The sequence below is a fragment of the Onychomys torridus genome, chromosome 2, assembly GCF_903995425.1.
Source record: "Onychomys torridus chromosome 2, mOncTor1.1, whole genome shotgun sequence".
Lineage (NCBI taxonomy): Eukaryota > Metazoa > Chordata > Mammalia > Rodentia > Cricetidae > Onychomys > Onychomys torridus.
The window spans coordinates 141801786-141824309 of NC_050444.1; the positions used below are offsets into that span (position 1 = coordinate 141801786).

General features: G+C 49.1%; 1 protein-coding gene across 3 annotated transcripts in view; it reads left to right on the top strand.

Annotated features, from left to right (window-relative positions):
- The window catches only part of Csmd2 (CUB and Sushi multiple domains 2), a 572883-nt gene that overhangs the window by 196352 nt on the left and 354007 nt on the right, over positions 1 to 22524 (top strand). For all 3 annotated transcript variants that reach the window (XM_036179375.1, XM_036179376.1, XM_036179377.1), the window contains exon 4: positions 16667 to 16861. In XM_036179375.1, coding sequence (XP_036035268.1) covers positions 16667 to 16861 — 195 coding nt within the window. The remainder of the gene's footprint in view (positions 1 to 16666; positions 16862 to 22524) is intronic.

A 22524-nucleotide genomic window follows, 5' to 3' on the forward strand; every position in this document is an offset into this window, starting at 1 on the left:
TCAGTACTCCTCCCTTCTGCCAATCCCTACCCCACCTTATGTGCACAGTCTGGTGCCAGCCAATTGGGTACTGTCCCCAGGAGGGTGACAAAAAGAAGTGAGTCAAATGACAAGACCTCTGTGTGCGGGACTGTGGTGACATAGTGTGTATCCCAATAAAGCTTGCCAGAGGATCAGAGGACAGAGATGGCCACTAGATCAGACACAGAGGCCGGACAGTGGCGGCACACACCCTTAATCCTATGGGAGGCAGAGATCCGTCCAGATCTCTGTGAGTTCAAGGCCACACTGAGAACAGAGCCAGAGCCAGGCAGTGGTGGTGCACACCTTTAATCCCAGCACTTGAGATCTCACGCCTTTGCTTGGGAAAGACACACTCCTTTAATCCCAGGAAGTAATAAGGCAGGGCAGAGAAAGGTATATAATGCGTGAGGAAGCAGGAACTCACTCTCTTCAGGCTGATGATTTCATAGAGGTAAGAACTAGTGGCTGGCTGTTCTGCTTCTCTGATCTTTCACCCTCTGGGCTTTTAATTAAAAGACCATCTAAGATTCGAACAACAGAGCCTGGATGGCAGCGCTGCTGAGACCCCCTAGGAGGTGGAGACCGACTGAAGGAAGTGCATCGCTATAGGGGAGGGGGCTTGAGACCAACAGCCCAGCCCCACTTCCTGTACCATCCACTTCCGGGTTTGAGGAGGTATGAGACAGAGACCAGTCCCACCACCAGCAGCATAGACCTGCCCTCCTCCTCCTCCACTCTTTCCCTGCCAGGATAGGACTGGTATCCCCTCAAAGCCAACACAATCTCCCTTTCAGTTGCGAAGTCGGGTACTTGTTCACAGTGAAGACCAAGATGCTGCTGCTGCTGGTGATATGGACAAGACACTGTCAGTTCCACACTGATGTGTGTCAACCCCTATGCACGTTTTGCATCTTCTCTGTGTGAGCTCACATGCTCACCTCTGTGTGTGTGTGTGTGTGTGTGTGTGTGTGTGTGTGTGTGTGTGTGTGTCCACATGCGTGTGTGCACATGTGTGCAGGTGCACACTCATGTGTCCAGGTAAACATGCCTGGGTGCATGCTGAAGAGAAAGTAGGACATCAAGTGTCTTGCTTATTCTCTACCGTATTTCCTCAAGATGGGGTCTGTTCTTGAACCTGGGGCAGCAAGCCCTAGTTATCCATCTGCCTTCATCCCCCACCCACAGCACTGGGATTTCAGAAGCACATGTGGCCATGCCCAGCTTCTTGTGTGAGTGCTGGGAATCCAAACTCAGCTCCTCATGCTTATGTTGCAAGCACTCTTACCCACTGAGCATCTCCTCGGCCCCCCTGTACGTAAAGTTTTATTGGTTTGAACTCTGACTTACAGCACAGGTGCTTCCATTGTGCCCATTATATAGTCGAAAAGATTAAGGCCATGTAACAGCAAGAGGCTCATGCGGTACTATAGAGTGGAATGCAGATTTCAAGCTTGGCCTATTTGTTTCCAAGCTTTGTTGCCCTTCTCCTAACATCCAGGTTAAATGGGGAGAGTAATTAGAAAGGTCGGAAGGTGTGGGCTCCTTGGTGTTCTGCTCTTGGGGCCCGTTTAAAGGGATACTGAGTAATTATTTCCTGGAATGATCATCCTTTGCCCAGGCCCCAGGGTGCGCCACACTCAGCCTCCTGTGCAGAAGCTGACATTGCTTTTGCCTGACAAGTCACAGCAAAGCTGGGCACACTCCTGCCCGCCCTTCACAGGCAGCACCTGATGGGGGAGAATAAGACAAAACAGAATCAAGCTGAGCTCTTAATTGACATTCCATCTCCAGCAACCCCTTGATGATGAATAATTCTGGAATTGGAGATGAGTCTGGTGGAGGAGGTGGAGAGCTGGGTGGTGTGGCACAGCAGCCAGATTCTCCTGGGCACCTGTCTTTGGGCAAGGGAGGCAGGGCTCATCCACAGGTGGGGATCAGGGACCACTGCCTACTTTCTGGTTTTGAGGACTAGTTTTGGTTTTGGTTTTGGTTTTGGTTTTCCAGCATGGTAAAATATCCATAACAAAATCTAACCATTTTAAAGCATCCATTCAGGGTCACTAAGGACATTTACATGGTCATGCAGCAATTACCACTGACCATCTCTAGAGCATCTTCATTCTTCCCAATCATCACTGTATCCATTGAGGCCTGGTTCCCGCTTTCCAGGCAGCCACTATCATACTCCCTGTGTCTGGGAGCTGGCTAGTTTCTGGGACCCTTGGGGAGCTATATCTTATAATATCTGTAGCAGGCTTGTTTTACTTAGTATGGTGTCCTTGCTGTGTCGTGACACTTGAGGGAATACCCTTGCTTTTAAAATCTGAACAGGATTCCATGGTACAGACAGACCCCATGCACTCATCCCCGGTGGGACTCTTCAGTTGCATTTGGTATGGTTCCCGCATACCTCATCTTTCACCCCAGCCTTGGCCATGACTGTCTATATTGTGGGAATCTGTGTGACTGGGGTTCATCAGTGTCGCCAGACAGGACTGTCATCTGAACAGTACTTCCACATACCTCACCAGATCTCACCCAGTGCCTGGCGGTCTCCATGGCAATCCGTATCCATGGGCTGTGGGAAGAATGGCAGTGTGTAGTGGTTTTGATTCCAGACAATTAATGTATGCTGATGTTAGTTTCCTCATCTGTAGACCCAGGATCCTTACATGTGCTGCAGAGCTGGGGAGGGGACACAGGAGTCAGCAGCAGCCCATCGCCCATGCCAAGCATCCTGGGGATGTTCAGCCTGGACCATCTGACTTGATCCCTTCAGCTTCTCTAAGAAACTGAGGCTGCAGGACTCTCCAGATCTTCACCCAACAGACTGCCATGCTGGATTCTGCTTCTGGCCTATAGATGCTCATTTGCAGGAAGCACCCACCACTGAGGCTCAGCTCATACAATTTTTTTTTTTTTTTTTTTACAAAGTCCTAGCTGGCTACTACGTCAATGAAATCGATTCATTCCTCTCCAAGAACAGAGTCAGTTCTCCAGGCAAGATCCTCATTAGGCCTCAATGTTCTGAGTTTAGCTCTGGGCTGCCCAGCTAGGCAAAAGGAAGGGGGAGCCAGACCTGGGTCAGAGATCCCGAAAATACTGACTCCTAAGAAGAGTTTTGTTGTTGGTGGTTTGTTTGTTTTTTACATTTCTCAAAAGATTTCTGGTTCCCAAATGTCTGGATGTAGCCCCTTGGGCCCCACAGATCCAACTGCACTAGGCAGAATTGACTATGGCTCACAGGAGGAAGTGGGTCTGAGGTAGGGTGGGAGATGGTACAGTGGAGGAGCCTGAAGGTAGCAAGAGGCTGGAGTCGAGAGGATGGTTTGTTCTGGGCTAGACTGCAATGCAAATGAGCCCATGACCCTTGGGACAGGGGCCTAGGAAACAGAAGCATGCAAACTGGGCTTCTGTGTTCCTGGGTCAGGGCCAGCTGCTCTACCTGGAAGGCTAGCTCTTCTCTGCCAAGACCGCATTGACTGCCTCTTCCAGGAAACATGGCTTCATCGTTTCTTCTCACAATTCCCAGGGCTGGGAGCCATTTGCTAGAGAGCTTGTGCAGCATGGGACAGCAAAGAGGGCAGGGGGGAATCTGAGCCCTAATATGCAAATCCCATCATTATTTTTGGTTCATGTTTCCCTGGTCACTTGGGGTTGATGGGGCTGTGTGCTTGTTCTTCTGAGGCCCAAAGGAGACTTTGCAGACTCCGACCAGCAGGCCCCCACCTGGCTCCATAAAAGGATTGCAGATCCAAGCGATGCCACCCGTGTGGCAGAGACAGCTGCCCACTCCAGCCCTGGGGCCAATTGCTCTCCCCAGCCACTGTCCACATTCTCTCTGTTTCAGCTCTATCCTCCGGCATAGGCCTAGCATCTCTCAGGGAACTTCAGGGACTTAGATGTAATCACAGCCCAAATTTATTGAGCATTTACTTGGTGCCAGGCGCTGAGATAAGCACTTTGCCTGTTCTGTCTTGCCTAATCCTCACCACAGCTCCCTGAGATGAGCATGGGGTGTCCCTATGTCATCATGACAAGGCTGAGATTCGGAAAGAGGCAGTGACTTGCTATTTACATCACAGATTTGGGATTTGAACGGGACTGTGTGCTCGGCTTCCCATTCTGTCTTAACTGCTGAGACACAGACTGTGGGAGCACAAAATCCAAGCCCAGGCCTTTGAGATGGAAGAACTATTCTCAGACCCATGACATTCATGGCCTCCCAACCCCTACAGACCTCCCATGTGCCTCACAGGCCATGGATTGAGCCCATGGATACTTGAGGCTGTCCCAGGGTCTGGTGTGAATCTTCTAACTATTCCAGGGCTCAAACACATTCCAGTTGGACTTGTGAGAATAGGGGCAGTCACACTGGCTTCTGGGGCTCTTCTGGCTGTGTGGAGAGACACCTGTGAGGAAAGCTTATTACGTGTGCTGGCTGGGCAGGAAGGGTGAGTGCTGTGATGGAAACACGGGTTGATTCTTGGGATGCATCGAGAGAGATGGTTTGGATCTGTTATCAGGTATGTGAATGAAAGAGACAGGGGTGGAGGTGATGCTCCAGGTAGCATCTGCTTAACATGCATAAGCCCCTGGGTTCAAATGGAACCACACATACACTCATGCATGTTCACACACACACACACACACACACACACACACACACACACACTACATCTTAGTACAACCTCCCTTGAGAAAAAGTGACATCCCAGTACTGAAAAGGCTGGAGAGAAACGAAACAGTGGCTAGGAAGAGCAGGTGTGTAACTATATTCTGCATGTGTCTGTTCTTGACAACTGTATACATGATTATAATCTACTGTGATTGAATTCACACACCCCCATTGCCCTCTCTTATCCCCTTCTCACTTTTTCCTAACTAGTTGTGTGTGTGTGTGTGTGTGTGTGTGTGTGTGTGTGTGTGTGTGTGTAGGGAGAGAGGAGGGAGGGAGGGAGGGAGGGAGAGAGAGAGAGAGAGAGAGAGAGAGAGAGAGAGAGAGAGAGATTGATTCTTGTTAAGTTTAATCAAGGCCAACTGTTTGAGCACAGGTAGGGGGGCTTTTGACTGTAACCCAGGTGACTTCTAAGTGGCTTCCCCACTGAAGGAAGGAACTCCCTCTCCGTTTGTCTGTTTTCCTGCATCCACAATTGTGTGCACACTAATGAGTGAAGGGTGCCCGAGGGATGGATCTGTGTGTGTGTATGTGGCATGAGAACATAAGGATGCCTGAGCGGCTATGCAAGTCATTGTTGGTTCTTCATAGAACAGGCTTCTCCAGGGTGGAGCCTAGTCTAATCTGCTCTGTGTCCCTGAGGCTGGGTCTCAGGAACTGCAATGGGGCCTCCATGAGGCCTTTGCAGAAGCCGCTGAACTCTGGAACTGAATAAAAATGAAGCATCAGGCAAGAAAAAGCAAGGCCTGCCTTTTCCTCCATCGTGGTTCTCAAATTCAGATGCTCATGGAATTCCATCACTGAGCCTCAAGGCTGATTCCTTAGCGAGAACAGCAGCCATGCCCCTCTCTGCCCTTTCTCCGCTGCAATATGACAGCACAGATGTGGTTGAGGACAGCTGACTGGGTTTACACACCCTACTCCATGTGCCCTGCGTGTATGAGATGAGCCAGCAAAGCTTTCTGACTTTGTCTCCTGTAATGTGTTGTTACGTGGTTTATAAGGGCCCGATTCAGGGTAAAGTTAGTCCACAGATGTGATCAGTCAGCAATAATGAGAATTAAGAAGTAAAGAGAATTGGCAGTTCTCAGCAAGCATGTGAGGGCCTAGTACACACTGTTTGTAAGTGTGGCTGCCACCACCCTTGTCCTGTGAAGGAGGTACAAAAAACAGGTGGATGGTGGTAATTAGAAGCCTCATTTCTCTTTGCACTGAGGAGTACTATGCCTTTGATTCTGTGGGATGCATGGGTCCCAGACAGGAAGCAGAGGTGGAAGAAATAAGGGCTGGAATTCTGTTGTCCGAGGGGCTAGTTTGGTGAGGAGAGCATCTCCATGGATATGGAGGCTCTGTGGGTCTAAACAGCACTTCTCTGTTGCTCAGTGTGGACCAGAGACCAGGACCGCATTCTGGGGATGGGTGTGCAGAGCCTGCCCCAGAGCAGGGTCCCCCCTAAGGAGTTTAAGGAGAAATCTAGCCCAGCCATGCATGCAGCTCCCCTTAGGATAGGATGGCCTACTGAGTGGACAGCTTCATAGGAAGCTATAAGTCCTAAGCTCGAGACAGGACTGCCCTCCTGCTGGCTGGATTCAGAGCTGATCTGCAAGTGAGACTATGCCATTGGCAGCTGGGCAGGGTGAGGACCACTCATAGCTGTCCCTCATTCTCCAGATGTGTGGGGTTGTTCTGCTCAGCCAAACAAAAAACCCTGCTGTAAGTTGTCAGATGAAAAGCTAGAACCCAAGCCTTTGCCCATCTTCTGGAATATATGTGGTCAGAAGCTGGAAGAAATAAGTTTACCACTTTAGCAAGAATTGGTCTAACACCAAAGGTTATTGAGCAGGGGAAGCTGGGAAATCTGAGCCTCATTCCCAGAGAAGCATAGGTTTGCGGTCAGCATGCTCCAAAGGGGACCCTATTTATAAAATGAAAGTAGGTATCAGCCCAACATGAAAACACAGGCCTGCAATGCCAGTGCTTGGGAAGCTAAAGCTGGTGGATCTGAATTAAAGGGCTAGCCTTGGCTACCTAGCCACCTTGTCTCAACAACAGTGGATCAACAACTACAAAAATAAACCAGAAAAGGAAAAGGGAGGAGGGAGGAGAAGGGGAGGGGAGAGAACACGTTAACCCGGAGCACCCTGTGGAGAGCTGAACTGTCTGGCTACTGTCGCTTTAGTGTTCTGCTGATTGACACAGAGGAGCTGGTGGACCTTCTCCCAGACCCAGCCCCTCCCATGGGGGCTCAGAGAGCAGAGCAGAGGATGATGGGTGGTACTGAGAGGGAGGAAAAGAGAAGAGAGACTCTAGAGCAAGCCAGGCTAAACAGGCTTGATCCCAACCCACAGCCACGGCAGTGAACACAGCTTTCCTCAATGGGAGGAATCTTCTGTGGTCTTTTCCCCAATTTTCTAGCGTGTTGTGTGTTTCCTAATTTTTTTTTTTTTCTCAGCCACTGGTGTATGTACTCTGCACTTGTATGTTTGGTCCTGGGATAAGAGCCAGAGCCTTGTTCACACTAAGCAAGTCCACACTACCGCTGAACTACACCCAGGCCCCTCAGACCCTTTGACAAACATGTCTAAGTCACGGCGTTAGTTTCTTTTCTCATTGCTGTGACCAAATACCTGGAGAAGCTCTAGGAAGAAAGGGCTCATTTGGGCTTACAGTTCAAGGGGATTCCGTCCATCACCGCAGGGAAGCCAGGGTGGTGGAGTGTGAGGCGGGCGGCTCTATTACGTCTGGTCAGGAAGCGTAAAGTAATGAATGCTGATGTTTAACTCGCTTTCTCCTTTATTCACTCTGGCCCATGGGATGGAACCACCCATATTCAGGGTGAGTCTTCCTGCCCTAAATTAAGCCAATCTAGGAACTCCCCAGATGTGCACAGATCATTCTAGAGCCTGTCAAGTTGACAGTCCATACTAGTCATCTCAGCTCCATCCTGCAGTGACTAAATGAGGCCCAAAGTGCCCGTGTGGCTACTTGGCTTGCATTTAGCATTATTTCACAATTCCCCTTATGACCCACTTCTTTGTGAGTTTTACACCTAGACAGACTTAACAGTCCCTGGGGTTAGGATGTGGAGTGAAGGAAGGTTGAGCACTCAAAACTCAGCTTCCCTGTGGAGGGACCAGAGGGAGGAGATGGCCTTCCTGGAAACCCACCTTACCTCGTTCCCCTCAGGTTCAGCCCAGGATGCCCTGGGCTCCCACTCTGTGTTCTTCTAGTCCCATGGTGCACTCTTGTGAGCCAAGCTCTGACTCTTCCCCTGTCCATTTTCCTCATTCTCCCAGAGACACTGCCCCAGCTCTTCTAGAGATCAAAATTTGTGAAACCTAAGAAACCATGCCCCTCTGGTCACAGTCGCCAGATTGGCAAGCTAAACTATAAGATGCCCCGGCACATTTGCATTACAAAGATCCAATCATGCTCAGCACACGTGGCTCTAATAGTGCAAGGGTTCTATTTATGTCTGAAGTTCAAAGGTCACTGCTTGTCCTTCATTTCATTTGGGAGCTCCATTCTGGGGCCTGTGATATTCCCTTGGCGGAACTGTCCCTAGAGAGTCAGAGGTGACAGGGAGGAGGCCATGATGTGAGGAAGCATGGGGAATTCTGTTCGGATGCCTTCTGGGGCCTCACTAGTCAGGTGACAGACACCTTTGAAGTCTCTGCTAAGCTGGGCCAGGGGAAGTGACTAAAGAGAGAGTCACTGATGTGGGCAGCAGCATAGAGTGTGTGCGTCACAGAAGGTCAAGGTCAGTGTATGACAAGGGCTGAGCACTGAGGTCAGTGGCTTAGGGTTCAAGCCCTGGGCTGGATCTACAGTGTGGCCTTGGGCTCCACATTCCTCCAACACCCTTCATCCCAACCCTCTACCCGCGGTGCCTCAATCTCCTTGCCTATGCAAAGAGGGCGGTTGTAGTATCTGTCTATGTGAGATTTGTGTCCAGATGAGGTCTGGTGACATGACTCAGTACAGGTGCTTGCCACTAAACCCGCTGACCTGAGTTCAGTGCCTGGAACCCACATAGTAGATGGAGAAAGAACCGACTATGAAAGTTGTTCTCTGACCTCCACATGTGTCCTGTGGCATGTGAGCATCTGCACCCTCCCCATGCACATGCACACACACACACACACACACACACACACACACACACACACACGTAAAAAGTGTCCAGATGAGGCTCTTAGCACTCCACCAGGTCATCTTAAACATCCAATAGGTGGCAGCTCTTGAGGCTCCTCCTACTTCTTAGGATGCCATTCTTGGGCTCCCTAGATCCTCTGCTGTTTAGTAGAACAAGGTTTCTAAGCCTGAGCAATAGCAGTGAGAATATAGTCATATAGCCCAGACCAGGCACAGGCCAGGCCAATATCAGTCCTTCAGGGGCAGTGTCCACAGCCTATGGGTCCTCTCTGGCCTATTGTCATAAATAAGGTTTGACTGTAGTGCCAGTGGCCGCTTTCACACTACAGGGAAACTGAGCCATTACAGCAGATGTCATATTTAGTAGCCGACCCTTACAAAAGAAGTTTGCCAATCTACCAGCACTAGTTTGTTGCACAGATAAGTATAGACACAAATAGTATATAGGTATTAATATGCATATATCTTGTACATACACGAGCACACATATGCACACAAATGACGTGGTTTTCTCATGTATAGAATGTGTAATGGTTTATATTTAATTCACTCAACAGTAGTTGTCAGGTAATAAATTGTACACTAGCTGTGTGAAGAACACTGATACAACTTCTGCCTCCCAGGGAGTCTAGAGTCATGTAAAAAAAAAAAAAAAACTCTCAGGCTCTGCAGTAGTGTATTTGAATGAATGAGTGAGTGATATAGGAATTGAATGTAATGAAAACTCCAATATAACTCTGCAGAAGGCCTCCAAAAGCTCCAAGCACCTACAGTGTGGACTTATGTGAGTGTAAGATGAATTTAAATGGCAGAGGAAGCCTGCTTAGTTAGTGGGCCAGGAGTTCCAGGATTGTGGGAGTCACTTACCAGAATAAAGCATTGGGACAGTGCTTTCTATTCTATCAAGATGTGCTCTTGAAGGGTTTTTGTGGTTTATGGTAAGATACTTTATTAATCGGCATTCTCTAAAGAAATAGAATTGATAGAACAACAACAAAAAAAACCATATACATATGTACATATGAATGAAGGGAATTGATTAGAATGGCTTACAGGCTGTGGTCTGGGAAGTCCATAAAAGGCTGCCTCCCATTGGAAAGGCCAAGAATCAGGAAGTTGTTCAGTCCAACAAGACTTGATGTATCGGCAGTCTCAATCTGATGCTGGATCCTCAAGGAATTCTCAGAGAGCTGCTGGTCTCCAGGCTATGTTAGAATCCCAAAGAAGTAGGTTCTAATACCAGCAAAGGGAAGCCTCAGCAACAGTGTAGATGAACTTGTCGACAAGAAGGAGGGCAAGCAGGCAAAAAGCATGAAGCTTCCTTCTTCCATGTCATTTATGTGGACATATCTCAGGTGGGTCTTTTCCTCTCTGTCCGATCAAGAAAACCCCTCCCTATGTGTGCTCAGCTTGGGTTTTAGCTGAATCCAGATATGGTAACGCTGACAATCATGGTTAGTAATCACAGACACCAAGGGTGGAGATTGGTGTTTCATAGAGAAAGTGATATTTACCTGGGGTTTTGATGGGTGAGTATGTGTTCACTTAATGGTGACTTGAGAGAGAAAGAAGGTGTTTGGCATACCTGTGGGGAGCAGGGAAGACGGCAAGAATGTCTACAGAGGCCAGATCACAGGTGGAGCCTCTATTTGGATTTATCCTCAGAGAAAGGAAAGGTGGTCAAAAGATCCTTTCTTTTCCTTTACTCCACGTTAATCTTCCAAACCATTATTTTTTCTTTAGTGAGTCATCAGGAGGCCAGAGGACCGGCCTTTGCTGGCACACTGGGGAGGGGCACGCTCCAGTGCTCCCTGAGGCACCAATGGGGACAGTGTGTCAGAAGCAGGGAGGCTGGTAGTGGGGAAGCCTGGTCTCATAGATCCGGGGAGAGATGGTAAAGTTTCACATGAGGACAGAAGGGTGGGCCTGGTATGATGTTCAGAGAACATGGTGTGGCAGAGAAGTCAGGCAACTGTGTTGAGAAGGAAAACCCTGGGTCTGTTGCACAGGCCAGAGCCTAGAGACTCCAGGCTGACTGGAAGATGAAGGGAAGCTATCATAGCTTGCTGTCCATCTCAGCCCAGTTTTGCTATCTCCTGGAACTGAAGTGACAATTCAGGTTTGGGACCCAGTGCTAGCATCAGGCTTTGTAAGAGTCTGAGACCTGTTACCCCACTGCCAAGGAAGGCAAAGATCACCAGCCCGAGTCATGAGAACAGGCTGGAGGTGGAGGACTTACATCTGACAAGGGTTAGGGAGAGCGGGACAGGACAAGCCCACTGATTTGTGGGGTCCTTGGCACCCTGTCTTGGTTTGATTGACAGGAAATGAACAAGACCAAGCTCCAGGTCCACAGGCTGGATTGTCACTCTTGCTGTTCCTGAGAGGATGGCATGAGTCCCTGGTCAGCATGTTGGGGCTTCATGCAGAACAGTCAGCACAGGAATAGCCCAGTGGAGTTGGGAAGGAGGTAGGCTGAGGGGCTAGGCACTGATTAGGGCAGCCTTGCCCGCTGCCTTTTGGTCTGCTTTGCATCTTTGGCATTGAGTCAGCACCCCATGTTCCCTGGCAACCATGTGTACCTCAACAAGGAGTCACAATGCCTTAGTCCATATGTTGTTGGGAGGACTGGGTGAAATCATTAAGCCACTTAGTAAAGTGTTATTAGAATTAATACACACCAAGCGTTTTTCTATGAAACCTAGTGGAGAACAAAATAGGCCTCCAATGCCAGGTTGGAGTATGCTTTATAGCAGGGTGACACCATTAATCAGTGGCTGGGTCAAACAGATGACCCAGCAGATGATATCTCATGATTGATGTTAATTTTATATAAACATATTAAATTATACGTGGGAATAGAGTACAGTTTTGGGCCTGGTGTTGCATACCTTTAATGGCAGCACTTTGGAGGTAGAGACAGAAGGGATCAGGAACTCAAGACCATCCTGGGTGGCAAAGTCAATGTGAGGTCAGCTTGGGCTACATGAGACTCTGCCTTAAAAAAAAAAAAAAAAAAAAAAAAAGCAAATGAAAGGGAAAAGTGAGGAAGAAGTCACATATATAGTCTATAAATTTTATATAAATGTGATATCCAGTGTATCATATAAACATCTCTGATCTAACAGATGGGCTAAGATGAATGAAGTCATGGGTAAGTACACAATGAGTTACATTCAGAAGTCCAACAGCTAAAATTGCAGGAGTTGTGAAGGTCATGAGGACCCTGGTGAGGCACAAGGGCCCGCATCAAGCAGTAATCAGATTTCTTCCATCCCTTCACCCCGTCCCTGGCCCTCCCAGCCCAGATGCAAACTCATCACTCCCACAGCCTCCTTTTCTCTTTGCATGCTGGGGGCTGTGGGGAGACAAGCCCCTGACCCCCAGTCATTCCCAGCTCCTGCCACTTTAAGGTGTCAGTCACACGGCCATGGAGACTAGTCTGGTTACTTGATGGTACCTAAGACATCAAGGCATACAGGTGGTAACAAGGACATCAAGACATGTAGAGAGTATGCATGGATAGCAGTTCAAGGAGTTCTTCATTATGTGATGGGAGCCCAAGTCTCAAATTAAAAATACAGCCTAGCGTGATACAGTCCTAGCTGTGATCCAACCACAGAGGAGGGCCATTGTCATACAATCACAGATCATATTATGTTGATTGGCAAGAGTGGGGCTTGGTAGAAGGGCAAAATTCCCCACCGCTAATCTACAACAGAACTGTTCAATGCCAAGCACGGCTTTAATAATGCAGCTCTGGGCCATGTTGGATGTAAATATCCCACTCATGATTTTGTAAGCAATCAAAGGGGATTTTTATAGACAGGAGAGCAAGAATGATTATCATGTCTATGCGGAAAAACTCAGGAAACAAAACAAACCAGAGACCCCGGTGTCTCGAGAAACTGCTTTGTGAAGACCTTCATCAGACACCCAACAGAAGGCTAGACCGTAGATGTTACCCTTGATATTATTTAGGGACAATTGCATAGGATGGGTACATTGAATTTTTTAAAATCAGATTTTTAAATGTAGACACTCAGGTGATGACCTCTAATTTCTGAAGTCCTCATCCCTAGAAGGATGCAGGAGGAAGGGAACTCATGTGGACGCCTTATGCCTCTGTCGGAAAGAATGTTAGCTTTTGGTGAACAGACCTGGGAAGAGCTGGTTCACAATCAGGCCCTTTCATTGGCAAGGTGCATGGCCTTGGCCAAGTTTCCACTCTCTGCCCAAGCACTGCCGTCTGTAAAGTGGGGACAACACACACAGGTGCCCTATAGGTTCCTCTGCTAGATTAAGTAAACTTGTTACACAGGCCCAGAGTATAACTAGTGGGCATAAGAAATAAAAATTTAACCTCCACAGCAGCCCTACTATGTGTCAAACTGAATTGTCTCTGAAAATCTGCTGAAGACCTAGTCCCCAGTACCTGGTCAAATGTGACCTTTGGAAATGTGACCCTGCAGAGATGAATTCATGATGAGGTCGTAAGGGTGTACCCTGTCCAGCACAGGACACGTATGACGTAGACATCATGCGAGGAAGGACAATCTAGAGGGGCACATCTGCCCACTAAGAACTCCAGAGATTGCCAGCAGCCAGGAAAAGTTGGGAAGGGAAGGCAGTCCCCATCCCCCACCTGCCCAGGCCAGGCTTCCTCACTGTGACCTTCTCTCCTCTAACTATGCAGCAATGACAGTGACTGTCTTTGTTAGCACCTAGTGTTGCTTTGTTACATCACAGCCCTACTGGCTAGCATGACCTTTAGAAGGGAGAAACTGCCCCGCTCCCAAATGAGGAATGGAAACCGAGAGAGGCCAGAGGTGGAAGAGCTGGATTTGAACCCCGCTCTCTCCGAGCCCCCAAGACAGCTCACTCTCCTTTCACTGTGTGACCTCTCTGGAACAGAGATTGGGATTAAAAAGGTGATGTGAGAAGTGGGCCCCACTCATTACATACAGCCCGGTCCCAGCAGAGACCCATTTCAGAGTAGACTGATTAAGAACAGCTCATTAAGTAAGGAGCAGTAAGCATTTGAGAGTGACTTTTTAAAAAGAATCAACTTTTATTTATAGTGACGTTCCAGTCATTAATTTCAAAGGAAGAAAGCCCAAAGCAGAAGCAGGTTCATTAAAAATTTGACATTAGTAATTTAATTAAATTGGGTCTTTGCGTCTTGTTGCGGAAAATGAAACGTTAGTTCTACACCGGTTCTCAGCCTGTTTGCCGTTGGTTCCCTCCCCTCCCCTTAGCTTGCTTTCTTCCCTAAATGTTTACCTGGCCCCCTCTGTTCCCAGCACTCACACACATATCACCTTATTGCCTGTGCTGTAAGCCAGCATCAGGGCACCATGAGAAAGGCTGGGTGAGTCCAGAGAAGGGGATCATGGGAAATGAAACTGAGCCAGCAGCTGGGCATATTCGGAAAGACGGGATGAACCAGCAGGGATTATGGGAAATGCTCAGTGAGCCAGCAATAGGGGGTGGGGCATAGTCATAGGAAATAGAGCTGAGCCAGTAGCTAGGCATCCTGGGAAATGTTCAGAGAACCACCTGCAGGAAATCACGGGAAATGCAACTGAGCCAGCTTTATGGAGGATCATAGGAAACAACAACGGGTCAAAAGTGAGGAATCATGGGAAAACAAAGCGAGCAGCAAGGGATTGTGGGAAACATCAATGAGCTAGCTGCAGCGGACCGTGGCACACGTTTCGTGATCCAGCAAGAGGTGATCATGGGAAACAATGAGCAAGCCATAGCAGAGGCTCATGGGAAATGCTAACCAGGGGCAACTGTCAGAGTAGCAGAAGCAAATCCTTTCACCTCTGTCATCCAATGTGTCAGAGGCAGAGAATGCTTGGGTCCTTAACGTTTTTCCAAAGCAAGCCTCTGAGGATGGAGAGCGTTCTACCTAGATGGCTGTACCCCAAGCATTAAGCACAGTCAGCCCACAACAAATTTCTGTTGCACAAATGAGTTGATACATCTCAACCACTAATTAGTGAACACAAAATTATGTCCCTTTAAGTACTGCTCATCTCTGGAGTACACATGTGAACCATCCCCGGATACTGTCTTCCTGAAGCCCAATAGGATGAAAATGTGGTACGTGCAGCTTTTATGAATAAACCTCCACACCACCCCCAACCACTGGATGTGTTGAGAGAAATAAGGCTCAAAGAACCCATGTGACTCAAAGTCAGACGGGACAGTGATGGCACCTGGCTGCAGACCCAGACCAGAATAACCCCACAGCCATTTCCTTCTGCACAGAGCTGTGTCCTCACAGAAAGTGAGGGAAAAGGGGGTGGGGGGAGAGGAAGAGGAAGCTGGAGAATTCTGTCTTATAGATGGTTGAGATCATTGGACCTGGTGGAGAGGGTCTAGAAGGCAGGCACCAAGAGCAATGTGGACAGGAAGTGGATGCTACAAGGGCTTTAGGGAAGCTAGGGATCCAGCCGGCTCTTCTCCACTTTCCTCATCATGGCCCACTCCGAGACTCCTGACCCCTTACATTATCTTTTTAGGGCCTTTGCATATTTGCCCCATCTGCCTTGAAACACCTTTGACCTTGATAATTTTTGCTAGTCTCAAAGTTCTGCAGAGGTGTGACCTTTTCCGGAAGTCACCTCTGAGCCCCCGCCTGGTCTATCTCCTACCATACCATGTAGGCCATCGTTAATGGTGCCTGTACCACCCAAGGGGCTGAATGGTAGTCACTTGATTTGTGCTTATGTGAGTGCCAGGCTTTGTCCTAAGTCCTTTGAGTACCTGAGCTCAGGTAGTCACCATGACTCTTTCAGGAAGGTGCTGTTGCAATCTGCACTTTAACAGTGGAGAAACTGAGTCACAGAACAGTTCAGAGACTTCGGCAAGGCCCCACTAAGCCTCTGGAGTCTGCACTCTCTCCATTTTTGCGCGATGGGCTTCTCAGGGGTGGCTTCATAAACGATTGCTGGCAGGGGAGAGGGGGTGGAGGAAAACTGAACAGTGGTCCTGTCAGGCTGCCGTTCCAGCCATTGCTCTGTGCTGCTCTTCTGCCGCAGTGCGGGGAGGGGTGGCCTGTGGCTCAGGGGAAAACAGGAGACACACGGGCCTAGAAGTGCTGCTTCCTCCCCGAAAGACTGACAGGTCGGGATGCTCTTGCACTCTCACCAAGGCTATTTGCTCTGGATAATGACAGTGCCCACGCAGGTGCTGTGATTGCTCTGGCTCTGGTTGTATACTGTACAGCCTGTTCCCAGCTCCCAGACCCCACTTTATACAGGCCGGGCTGATGAGAACTCGAGAATTCAAGTTCATCTCCCCTTCTCTGTGCTTGGCCCAACGTTAACCAGCACCTTTAACTCTCTGCACCTGCTCTGCCACAGAAGCCTCTGCCATCAGATAGCATGGCAGCCACAAAAGGAAAAGAACACCAGGTTTTAAGAGCAATGAGCCAGTAGCCATACTCTCTGGCTCTTGTGTGGGTTTTGAATCAAGGCAGCTATGCCCATGGGGTTAGTGTGCCCCCCTGGGGGGGGGGCTCCCTTCTCTAGTAATGAGGATGGATGTAGCTTACACCCAGTGCCTCACATGAACAAGCCAAACACCTGTATGTTCAAGGAAAAATCCTCAACCCTCTTGCCCATAACCCATTCTCTGATGATTGGCAGCTGAGAGAGGAGAGCCGGTCAGTAGTGGCCAGTCCCATTCACAGAAGAAATGAGGTCCAGACAGGTGCCCTGGCCCAAGGGGAGTTGCTAGGATCTAGGATGTGTAGGCTCAGCCCAGCTCACCTGCCGTATCTTTCTCTCTTCACAGTTCTCCCGAGCCACACTTGTGGGAACCCGGGGAGGCTGCCCAATGGTGTCCAGCAAGGCTCCACCTTCAATCTGGGTGACAAAGTCCGATACAGTTGCAACCCTGGCTTCTTTCTGGAAGGCCACGCGGTGCTCACTTGCCATGCCAGCTCTGAGAACAGCGCCACGTGGGACTTCCCTCTGCCTTCCTGCCGAGGTAGGTGACTACAGAGGCCTGTGCAAGCTTGTGGAGGCTGGGAGGGGAGACCCGAACTTCTGGTGGGATCTGTCTATGGCAGAGTTGCACCCTCCCCAGTGAGGCGTGGTTTCTCTTTTGTGGGAGTCTCAAACCCAGGAACACCAAAGGTCCCTGGGTCCCCAGGCACTCCCCCAGGCTCCTGAGCCCCACCTGACTTCCTAGTCCTGGGATCTACTCTCCCCAGGATGCTGCCCATATTAAGAAATTCATTATAATCCTGTGCCCGGCCCACTGGCCCTATCTCAGAGGAGGTGTCTGCTTCCATCTTGTTAGACACCATCGCTGTTAAACACTCATCCACGGAGCATGCCCAGAAGATCCCTACTGGCCTTGTGCTGGTGCTCTTTTTTACCTATCAATTCAACTGGTCTCCCAATTTTAAAATTCCCTCCTTCTACCCTCTCACTACCCTCCAAGCCCACCAGTTTTCACAACTTGGGTGACCAGCTAGCCCATTTACCTAGGATATCCCGCTTTCAGTTCTGAAAGCTTCACTCAGTCCCTGGCAAGCCAAGGTCACCCTGCTGTTCTTTATTGTTCCTGCCCACTCATCAAAGCCAAAAAAATATCAGTCATTCCTACTTGATAAGAAGTCATACATGATCTTTTTTTAAGAACTTGGAAAATACAGAAAAAGAAAAGAGGGGGTATGAAACAAATAATTTCAACCATAGTATGTGTGTGCATCACCTTTCCATCATGGTGTATGTGCATTACCTATGTCATAGTGTGCTATGACAAATACATGACAAAAACAACTCACATAAGCAAGGCTTATTTTGAATGCCAGTCTGGGAGGATACAGTCTATCACGGCGGAGAAGTCACGGTTACAGGAGCATGAGGCAGCGCATTGTGTCTGCAGTCAGAATCCAGAGAGAGATGAATGCTGGTGATTTCCCTTTTTATTCAGTCTGGGACCCCAAGCCATGGGATGTTGCTGCTCACACTCAGGATGAGTTTCCCTGCTAGATTAAACATCTCTGTGACTGCCTCATAGACATGTCCAGAGGAGGTGTGTCCCTAGGTCATTCCAAGGCTTGTCAAGGTATCAATCAAAATCAACTGTCACACCTTCTCATTGTCTTCCATTGTGTACTAGGTCTGTTCCTATCTTTAAGTGTGCACATGGGTTGGTATTATTATGCCTGTAGGTGATTTTTAGTTCCTCAGAAGAACATCTAGCTTACTTTCTATTGCTACGATAAAACACCACGACCAGAAGCAATTTGGAGAAGAGGGGGTTTATTTGGCTTACAGTTTACAGTTTAACACCAGAGGAAGCCAAGGTTGAAACACAAGGCACCCACCGAGTAGGGGCCATGGAGGAATGCTGCTTACTGGCTTTCTCTCTATGGCTTACTCAGGCTGCTTGCTTTCTTATACCACCTAGGACTACCTACCCAGGGGTGGCTTCACCCACAGCAGCCTGGACCTTCCCCTCCCACCATCCCAAGCCTAGCTCCTGAAATTGCTGCCAGGCTAGCAACCCATCCTGATCCCCCACCTTCTTCACTGCTGGCTAGCCCTGCACACTGTCCCCACACCATGTTGCCCCAATCAAAAGGGAATTGTTCTGGCCCTTAGGTCTCCTGGCTTTCCTATGTCCTTTTGCACTCCGGATCACGCTTTTCTTCCTAAACCCACAACTTCAAATCCCGTAGAATGAGAACCCGCAGATGCTTGTGTAGGAGATCCATTGGCAGTTAAGAAATATCTGCAGGTAGCTCTTCTGCTTCAAGTCTGAATTTCCGCTCTGACGAATCTTTCCTCTCGAAAGACTAGCCCTGGGGCCAAACTGCTCTTGCCTCCCTCCATTTTCATGTTTATTCTCAGCAGCAGGGATGAAAATTACCTGGCATACATACTTCCCTTCTCCCCACTCACACGACAAGACATCATCAATTGATCCCAGCACCTTCGCCCGCTGGAGTCCATCTTCCAACAGACAAGCCACCAGTCAACCCAAGCTGTCGCTGTCTCATGCTTGTATATTCCTCCAAGAGAACTGGCCTCAGTGGTGTTGCCTTTCCTGACAAAGCCCATGGAGCTGTCACCTCCATCTTCTTAGGCCCCACATCTAGCCCAGGTTCTGCCTCTTTTTAGGAGGTTAACAAGAAAGACCAAGTTGCTTGGGTCTGACATTGGGTCCCTCACTCAGGTGTGTGGCCCAGTACGGCCTGATCCCGTAATCTACCCATTGATTTTTGTACCACCTCTACCCAAACTTGGTCCCGGGGATGTCACCCTTAACATACTCATATCCTGAGGGACATGCTAGAATTGTGACCTGGTACTAGGACAGGAAATGGAGGAGTAAATGAAATTTCATGTCTCAGTTGTAATCCAGGAAACACAGTCCTTTCTTAAGCACTACAGACATCACACACACCCTTTGGTCTAAGACAGAAACTAAATACAAATGTAATCCAAGTCTCATCTACAGAGCCCATATTTGTCCTGTTCGGCAGAACTCCTCTGCCTATACTTTCTGGATTTTCCTCAACTTCCTTCTCACCTAACCCCCAGCACTGGTTCTACTCTGGCAAGTAGGTTGGGAACTTAGAACACTTTTCTGGACCCTCCCACCTCCATAAAGCCAAACCCTGTAAAGCTCAGTGAACAGAAACCCAGAGGCACTTGTGGGAACACATCATTCACTGCAGGGTGTCACAGTGTAGGATGTCACAGTGCTGGGGACTTACATCTTTTCACAGCAGATGAGTTACCAGAGACATGTTGCTGGTCCTCATGCTTGTGGCCTGGCCTCCCTGGTACTTCTCTCTGCTCTGCCTTGCAGATGTCAGCTTCCCCTAAAAGGCACAAGACTCCGACCTTCTCTCCTTTCTCCAGACCCTTCCGCCTGAAGGCTCCCTGCACTTGGCCCTGGTTCAGGACTTCCGTCCACTTTGTAAGCACAAAAGCCTGGCTCCCTCCTGATTTTGCATTCTCCAACACTCCCCTCCCCTCTAAGGCATAGAGTGGCCTTTTCCTAACCAAAGAGAACCTCTCTCTCTCTCTCTCTCTCTCTCTCTCTCTCTCTCTCTCTCTCTCTCTCTCACTCATACACACACACACACACACACACACACACACAGAAACTGGGGCTGGCTGCTAAACTGTCTTTTTGCAAACCCCAGTAGCAGAGGTAAGGGACATGAGCCAGGTCTGACTAGGTCACCACCATCCAGTGCCAGCATGTCCTGGAGTATGTGAGTGTGGCGAGGAGAGTCCTCTCTCCTAGTCTCTTCCATCTCCCTGCAGCTCCACACTTGATCACGATTCTCCTCTTCTCCCTGACTTTCATCCTGGAGCTCCCCATATCTCTCAGGGTCTCTTGTCTTTGCTATGACAGCCTGTTCAGAGTTCTGGCCCAGGTGGAAAGAACACTACTACAGCGCTCCTTGGATGTGCATCACGCTTGGATCATCCAAACTCTGTTTTTCCCAAACCTTCTCTTTTGGCCTATGGCTGTAGGTTTGTGAAGCCTCACTATCCTTGGTGGCTAAGCTGAGCCACCCATAAGTCCTGCCCCTACCTCCTTGTTCTGCTGCAGACTGAGCCCTCATAGCTGTAGGCGTTCCTTTGCAGACTGGCACCTACCAGACCCTACCTACATGCCATCCCATCCATTCTCTACAGCCATGGAAGGCACAGGTCTGACCAAGTCTCTCATTGTTCAGCATCACCCCAGGAGCTCTTCTTCATGAACTTTGACAACTTTTGTGTCTTTAACATGGAGCACAAGACCTTTCTAGAAAGGACCCCAGACCAACTTGTCCTCTGCTGTTCAGTCTCCTCTGAAAGAGCTCCCATATGAGCCACAGGGAAAATGTCTCCATCTGCTCACAGAAGCAGAGCTTAGGACAGAGGCTCCCAACCGCCCGTGGGGCTGAGATGCCTTCGCTTCCTCCTTTCAGAATCCTGTGCCTCCCTAGTCAATGCCCCAAGAGCTCTGACTTTACTGATGCAGCCTCAGTAAGTGCCCACCTGAAAGCAATTCTTTAGGCCGTTCTCAGGAGGTCAACTGCCCTGGAGCAAAAATGCTCACTGGTTGCCCAAACCACATCATGTGCTACAGCTGTAGCAACATGACTGGGTTTATGCTCCAGAAGGAGCCTCCCATACAGGTCTCTCCAAGGCTGGTATCATGAGTAGATTATTAGCCTCCCCAAAGGAAAGCTGGCTGCAAGTATTTGCTGAATGAGCAGCAGCCTGTCTAGGCCTTGTTCAGCATTCATGGCCAGCAAGCACGCAACCAAAGAGGGAGCTTTCTGTGGGACATGGGACCAAAGCTCCCTAAGCGGACTCGGAAACCCTGCTTTATCCAGAGTACCACTGAAACGAGGGTCGGGGTCAGGGTGCAAATCAGAGCACAAGCCGAGGTGAGCTTGGAGAAACTGGGGTTCCAGGCACAGCAGTCCTGAAGCTGACTCTCAAGGACCCCTCCTTCTGAGGATTCAGGCCCATCTGGGTTCTGTTCAGCTAGCGGAGAGCAGAAGGCAAGGCCTGTGATGTCCCTTGATGTGCCACTCTGGGCGCATTCACAAAGACAGATGTCCCTAAGAGACACACGCATGGTGGAAACTCTTTGATCCATAGCAAGGAAGACCTTGTGTGTTACAGCAGCCGGCCTCTGACTCGGAGGAGCATCGGAGCAGGATCAAAGAAAGTTTTCGGAAGAAGAGGGGATTTCACATGAGCAGTGGGACAAGATGCAGGCGTCTGGGAGAAACTGGCTGGAGCAAGATGGACTTGGCCTTGGGGAGTCGGGACAAACACTGCTAGCTGCCACTAGAACCCCACAGGACAGGCATTCAGTCAGCTGTTTGGACAGCAGGTTCCAAGCTTTGCTCAGCGTTTCTGGGCCCTGGGCAGGGGCGGTGTCAGTGACTGCAGACTGTAAAATGGGGTAGTATTTGGAATCAGACACGTCCTAGCAACAGCAGCTAGAGCTGTGTGGTCACTAGAATGCTAAACCTCTCTGAGCACCAAAGTTGGTCTAGTCGCAATAGCCTTACAGAGCTAATTGCTAATCTTCACTCATTTCCTCAGTGATTTGACAACGTTCCATTAACGTGTCTACATACGGTGTACCAACTAGACACCATTCATCAACTGCCTATTGTGTGCCATCTAGGCATCATTAATTAACCACGTATTGTGCCAGGTATTGGTCTAGATTCAGAAAGCTACAGTGATGACTGAAGCAAGCTCAAATCCAATGAGTTCATGGAGTTTGTATCCCGGAAGTCAAAAAGACAGGGAGTGGTCAGACATCAAATAAATGCAGATACGGATGAGAATCGGGAGGGCAGTGAGGAAGGCTCCTTTAGATGGATGAAGCTTACCTTTCTAGGTGTGCTTCCGGAGAGGTCTCTTAGGAGGAGACAGGTAAACTGAGTCCTGAATGACGAGAAAGAGCCTATTGAGTACAGACTGGGCAAGAACATTCCAGCAAGAATAGAGATTGACTTAGAAAAGAACAGGACCTGTTAAAGGAACAGAAAATAGGCATCTGTGCAAAATGGGAGTGAGGGGTGAGTGGGGAGGATAGCCTTGTGTGAAACAGGGTGAGAAGGTGGGGTTAAGGTCAAAATTAAGGAGGCAGCTTGATTATTT